This window comes from Ostrea edulis, chromosome 5, assembly GCF_947568905.1.
Source record: "Ostrea edulis chromosome 5, xbOstEdul1.1, whole genome shotgun sequence".
Lineage (NCBI taxonomy): Eukaryota > Metazoa > Mollusca > Bivalvia > Ostreida > Ostreidae > Ostrea > Ostrea edulis.
Window position 1 is genome coordinate 22,175,079 of NC_079168.1, and position 7,545 is coordinate 22,182,623.

At 35.4% G+C, this 7,545-nt stretch overlaps 1 protein-coding gene across 1 annotated transcript; it reads left to right on the forward strand.

Moving 5' to 3' along the window:
* Positions 1-2,165: 2,165 nt before the first annotated feature.
* LOC125652364 (uncharacterized) lies at positions 2,166-6,644 on the forward strand. The gene is made up of 2 exons (XM_048881510.2): positions 2,166-2,355; positions 5,088-6,644. The coding sequence occupies exon 2, from the start codon at positions 5,088-5,090 to the stop codon at positions 6,147-6,149; it is 1,062 nt and encodes a 353-aa protein (XP_048737467.2). The 5' UTR covers positions 2,166-2,355; the 3' UTR covers positions 6,150-6,644.
* Positions 6,645-7,545: the final 901 nt, after the last annotated feature.

The following is a 7,545-nucleotide window of genomic DNA, read 5'->3' on the forward strand; positions in this document are numbered from 1 at the left end:
TGTTAGAAATAACAAAACTTGTAAAATCGTGCAAATTTAGACAGTTTTATTAAAGAATCGTAATCCTCTACCAACCCTTTCAAATTTGGAATCAACGTAAAAATTTTCAGCTGGATAGGTTCAAGTAGTAAATATATAATGTATTTGAACCAATAAGCATCCAATCCTTATTTACACCGTTATATCACCCTGCCCATTTATGCTCAAAAGCTGAAGAGCAACCTTCCTTACTAGATTTGTTTTTCACTATTAGCAGGTCCTTACAAGGATGTTACATAAAGAGCATGTTTATGTACGAGAATGTTACATAAATCTTAGAAAGAATTGACCTCCTTACGGTGAATTAGCCTGGTACCCGAGGCCTTCCGATGTATGAACATGAACATCGGAAGGCCTCGGGTACCAGGCTAACGGTGAATATACGTTTCAACACATAACTCTAACATCCGAAAGTTTTCCAAATGATCGAAAATTACCTACCTGTCTTAGAAGCCGATGAAAATGGTTTTAGAAAAATTCCAAATCATCAAAGTCCTTCACTTAAACATATTCCTACCAGAGCCTGTTTTACCAGTAAACATCACTATCACTAAATGCGTCCCGTGGGAATCCGGGTTAGAATAGGTCCTCGTAAGAGGCGACTAAATGGGGCGGTCCTTCGGATGAGACCGCAAAAACCTAGTACTCGTGTCACAGCAGGTGTGGCACGATAAAGATCCCTCCCTGCTCAATGGCCGTAAGCTCCAAGCATAGGACTAAATTTTTCAGCCCTTCAACTGCAATGGTAACGACTAACTGTGATTGAAAAATTCTCAAGAGGACATTAAACAATATAAAATCAATCAATCACTAAATGCAACAAACCAAGATGCACTATGTGTTCATTCATAGCACAATGGTCCGAAATCTCTTCTGAACATTAATGAAGATTCGTGTTTGTTCAAAGGATGACCCTCCTTGTTCAGGATTGGGCAATAATTTAAAACATCTCATTCATTTAAAAGAACAGAAAATATAAACTTCTGAATATAAACATGTTTAAAAGTATTCTAAGATACACGTGTATCTTAAACAACGCACATGCTCGCCTCTTAATCTCCATGGCATCATTAATTCAGTTTTTCCCTTTAAGGTAGTACTCTACATCGTCATAATGGCTGACTTCCTTTAAAAACATGGATGAAAAAATCGATATCAGCAATATTTGACTTTTCCTTTTCCAGTTAGATACCTAGCCGAGTAGATCAGTAGGTTAGAATACCGACTGCTGACCTGTAGGTCGCAGGTTCGAGTCCAGCAGGGGTTTTTAAAAAATTTCAGATTACCTTCTACTAAAACTGTATTTTTTGACAAAATAAAGTAAATTTGAAATTTTTCAACTTCAAAATATTTTTGTACATATCCTCCACTTTTCATCTACATCAAATTTCTCTGGTGTAGCACACCTCCTTAAGATATTTCTCGTGGACTGATATGAGCAAGGTAGCCTAATTAATAACATGAATAAACAATCAAAATATTGGTATATAGCTAAACACTAATAAAATTCAAGTAAATCCTAATTAGAATGTTATGGATATGGGGTTACCCATATTTTTTTCTGTCAAAATGCTCTAGTATTTTCTATTCTATTTTTATTTCCGTCGTAATTCATACTATATTTATCTGTATTCATACGCGCATTGATCACTGTCATTAAAATTTGTAAAGGTATCACAGGCAAAAATATTGGAAAGGTAAATATTCAATAATAACATCAGACACACAGTCTGCACAAGCATGAGGCCCCAGAAGCTTACAGTTAATCTGATAAGAATAGGAAACAATCAATTAGCGAGGACTCTTGCATGCATATTACCTGTATATCTTTCTCTCTTACATAAATTTTATTTTTAACAGTAACACTTTATAGATTGATTGAAAGTTGGCGTGTCACAAACTTCCTCTAGACCCTTCAATTTTGAAAGTAGTGTGTACATGTACCCTCGCTCCCCCTTTAACTATGCTCTTGATATTTGATATCTTACAAGTGTGATTAAACAAAAGATTGTTCCCTTATGATGATAGGTTAAAGTTTGCAATCGATTTTCTTAAGTCTTGTTTTGGGGGTCTGTTTTAAGGAGAATTAATGTACTTCTGACTATTCACAGCATCAGCGAAGCGGAAAGGAAATGCAGTTCAGTATGTATATTTCTTCACATCCCGGAAGGCTGACGCGATTGAGATCTCTGCACCCGAGTGTGTCGAACAGTTTACTGAGCCGTGGAGTGTTAATGGAATGTATTGATTCGTACGTCTCCGTAGATTTACCGTGACACGTGAAATGGCCTGACTGCATCACCACTGTGGATAAAGGTAGGATACTAAATATCATATACCCATTATATACCATGTATTCTCCTTATTAGTAGCAGTAGTCCAGTCATACTAATAACTCCATAGATACGAAGCGAACAACGACAACACTAGCCCAGGTATACCATGGATTTGCACAATGTCGATTCGCAGTATCATGTTACGGAAACCATGCGAAATTCAGTTATTACCTTTTTTGAAAATGTATAGTTTTGCGAAGATGCATGATATATTTTTGTTACTTCGTGCACCTTTCATTAGTCATTGGATACATATATCTAAGAAATGTCTATAGTATTGACAAATTCATTGTTTTTGATATACGTGCGTGGTATTTTGTATGGTGGGGATATTGAAGGGTTTTCATTGAGACTAATGGTACCAGGGTCAATGTACTGTTATAATGCCTGGAGAGGTAAGAAAGGTCGTGTTTAAAACCTCCGACTGTTAATACCATTACATGTAAATTTAATTTTACGAAATCAAATTTAATTTTTGGGTTAATTTTGGCAAAGGAGGAAAAATACAGGAATTTAATTTACTATTTTCCTCTATTATAAAGAATCTCACCGTGTATGTTTATTACTGCATAAATTATAACCGATTCAGCATACCTTTACAGATGTAACTTGTACGTTCACGGGTTTTTTTTTAGCTATGCATCATGCATCTGTAAATTCACAAGAACATGGATCGTCTGAGTTTATTTTGCAGAAAATATTTTTCTATAAGTATTAATTTTTGGAAATATAATATGACAAGAATTGGCAGCGCCAATTGCAAAAGAGTTGACAAAACCAATTGTAAAAGAGCCGGTCTGGTGTTATATATGTATTTGTTTATGAATATATATATATACATGTATGTTACATGTACATGTAATATCAAAGCACAAGTAACATGTCTATTAGTTTATTTGTTTGGGACCGTGTATATCCCTCCTATCTCGCTATTTACAAGATTTTGTTCATACTGTGAAGAACAAGCAGGTCACAGGGAAGGATATGTCACCGGTACTATGTTTACCGTGAAGTGAACTTGTATTTGTACAAAAATAAACATTATGCTTTGTCATCATAAAGTACAGAAGATGTTTTGATTCAGTTATTAAAGGAGTGATATTTTGGCAGAAGCTGCCATATTGAAGGTAGAATACTTTTAAAATGTGTTAAAGAATTTGTGAGAGAACTTTGTTAAGAAACATTTACATTGGACTGAAAGTTGCAAAGCTTTATTTATTTTAAGTTCCTTCATTAGAACACAGGTTTCGGTCTTGAGATAATACATTTCATTGTTAATATATGATGTTGTGTATACTATCAGTTTAGATGTCTTAGTCATATACATATATTTCCTGTTGAATTTGGAAGAGTTTTAGGACACAACTGTAGATAGAGTGAAGAGTTTTAGGACATAGCTGTAGATAGAGTAAGATAACGAAACAGTATCAGTCTCATAATTCCTATTAAAAACACAAAATTAAGAGCAGAGCAAACACGGACCTCTGGAAAACCAGAGGTGAAATCGGGTAATTAGGAGGAGTAAGCTTTTCTCGTTGACCGGTCACACCCACCGTGGGCCCTCTATTTTGATAGATAAATGGAGTAATCCGTAGTTAAAATCAATGTAAAGTACGACCTATCAATTGGTATGAAACCCGTCAGACAGCACACGATCTAATGACAGGTTGTATTTGTAAATTAAATTATGTAACGACAATAGCATATGCGAAATGCTGACATCAACTGAGACTGTTAAAACCCCCGGAATACATGTATTGTCTTATTTGTCAGTAGCCTGTCTCGATTTAAAAACTCGTCATACACAGAGCATGCGCATGCGTATCGAATCAGCTGAGAAACAAACATCATAGAGAGGTGATAACATGAATATTGAACGTTGACTTTTATTACGAATTCACTGGAGTGTATTGAATAGACATGTGAATGAAACCGAGTATTGATGAAAGATAGATGAGACAGACTTTGTTACTTCCGCAGTATTGGTGAAACTGGAGGTAAATTCCACTAAATATCTTTTTTTCAAAAATGGAAAGAAAAAAATGTTCATCCCCCAAGTTGTATACAAAGTAAAGATTAATATCTATCTTGCAAACTTGTTTAACAGTACTGATACTTATTTCCTTGTTTATTAAGCAATTTGAAAGTTATTCAAAATTGTAATGTCAAGTTTTAGGCAATTTGAAATATCCATTCCTTTACAAATTTATAATAACATCATATGTATGTTTCATGTACATTCAGTATCTGTTTGTTTGGACTTTCATCCTTTATCAATGTGAGGCCCAACGTGTAAATAAAAGTTTTAAAGTTTCAAAAAGTTTTGAATTCTGCAGTCTTATGATAACCAATGGAATGGTTTCTCTCATTATACACTGTCAGTTCTCTGTCTTACAATAACCAATTGAATGGTTTGTCTCATTATACATTGTCAATTATCTGTGTTACAATAACCAATGGAATGGTTTGTCTCATTATACACTGTCAGTTCTCTATCTTACAATAACCAATTGAATGGTTTGTCTCAATATACATTGTCAGTTCTCTGTCTAACAATAACCAATGAAATGGTTTGTCTCATTATACACTGTCAGTTCTCTATCTTACAATAACCAATTGAATGGTTTGTCTCAATATACATTGTTTGTCTTACATTAACCAATTGAATGGTTTGTCTCATTATACACTGTTATCTTTATGATTTGATTTCAGATGAAGGACCACATTCTGGTTGCTCTGCTGTCCCTGATTCTCTTGGCCTCCGTCTTCCTTAACATTACCATTCATCAATATGGAAATAAAGAGGTAATAGCGGATGTTCGTGTGGAAAATCACTTGTACATGGGGAATCGCCAAGAAGCCATTAGAAAGACTAAGGCAGCTCCGGGTTCATTCCAATATCAGGGGAATCGAAACGCGTCATCAATTCCTGTGTATCATTGGAACGGGACGTTTTCTATGTCTAAAATTTGTGAGGATTCCAATGGAGCGAATTTCAATGTTGCATATTTTTCAAATCATTTGGGCAAAATTCCAATTTTTGTGTATGACGAGAAACAGGACCGTATAGTGTCTAAACACCTAAAAAATGAAGGATCTTGGGAACCGACACTACGAAAGGCAATTATAGATGTTATGATGAAAAATCCCGATATGCTATTTATAGACATCGGAGGAGGGCTAGGAATATTTTCATTGGAAGTTGGAATAAGGGGCTTCAGGGCGCTTTTAGTAGATCCCAGTGTATCCAACATTCAGCGCTTCTGTGCTTCAGCCAATCAGGGGGGCGCTTTTGGTTCAGTTTCCGTTTTACTTAACCCGCTGTCTTCTCGTCACGAAACTGTACAGATGGCGGCCGAAGACGACAGAGTCAGCGAGCTATTTATTTTAGACAACAACTTACTGAAAGTGTCTCAAACAAATGAATCGCACTATGTCTCAAAAGAATTTGTGAACGCTATCACCTTGGACGATTTGTTGTACTTGCCAGAGTTGCAGTCAACAAAGGATGTTGTCCTACATATTGATTCTGCTGGGTATGAAGAACAGATTTTGAAAGGAGGTGAATTTTTCTTCAAAATGCTCAGGGTAAAAGTTGTATTTATTGACTGGACATATAACAGACATCCTAATTACAGTGGAGGTATTATAAAATTTATGATGGATAAACATTTTAGACCTTTCGATGCACATTTTAAGATACCTCTCATTGAAAAGCCTTATTCTGAGTGGCCATTGAGCATTGGTTGGGTTCATGAAAGTTATTCCTTGTGAGGTGACATTCACCTGTAATTTTAAGTAGCAATCTTTCTATGAATCATACCGAGAGCAATTTACTGTTATATATATATATATATATATATATATATATATATATATATATTGACCAACGACATGAACAATATGAATTGAAAAAATTTCATATCCCGGTATATTTTTTAACACGTGTATGGGTATTTTATCAATATATGTACAATTGTTATTTAGTTAGTTGGACGACTTTCCAGTCTATCTAAGTAGATAATTTGTGTTTTATCAATAGAATCATTGTACATACATGTTAAACACGCTAACGAAGTAAGGGAAACCTCGTATATTGTGAGATACATAAATGTTTGAAAGAATGTACTTGTATTTGGTAACAGTGTGTAATTAGCCTTTCGTTAATGTGGTCATTTTAATTTTAATTTTAATCATCAAGGCAACTTTACTTGTATCAGAATAAATTATGAATACCCTTGTATAGAGGAATATATTCAACAGAAGAAAGTATTTGTCGTGGATTTATTATAGTTTATATCGATTGGGGTCGGGGACATCAGCTGTTTTGTTTTACCCTGGAACGGATCTGTTGTCCGAAGCCGTAGGCCTAGAGCAACAGATCTGTTCAAGGGTCAAACAAAACAGCTGTTGTCCGAGGACACAGTCTATAACTGTTTTGTTATACACCTTCATTTTGAGGTTGCCTTTACTAGATGCACATCGTCTGTTGATTTCGAACTTTTAACAAGACAATGTAATTGCGTACGTTTATCAACGTATTCATTAGTTTGAAAGAAAACATACCCAATATCCGAATTAATAATGAATAATTACATTTTCCGTGTTTCTGCTTTCTGTTTCATTTAATAAATTCTGTATTTCATCATCAGTGAACCTCATCATTACGTAAAACAAAGCAGCAGACTGAGAATCACGTGACTTGCAGTAGGCAATGGGAATAGGGCAGATTATTGCCCGGTCAACTGTTCGTGAGAGTTGGTTTAACAGCTAAAATGTTGGTTCTAAATCGTATCAGTTTATAAAGGGAGAAAAATCAAGGTGAAAGGTGAAGATAACGAACAGTGATCAATCTCATAACTCCCACAAGCAATACAAAATAGAGAGTTTAGCAACCACGGACCCCTGGATATACCAGAGGTGGGATCAGGTGCCTAGGAGTAAGTATCCCATGTCGACCGGTCACACCCACCGTGAGCCCTATATCTTGATCAGGTAAACGGAGTTATTCGTAGTCAAAATATGTGCCAAGAACGGTCTAACAGTCGGCATGAAACGCGTCAGACAGCATTTGATCCAATGATATGTTATATTGGCAAACTAGATCGTTATAACGACCATAGAATTTGCGAAATGCTGATTTTGTGTATAACAACATACATGGAGTTGT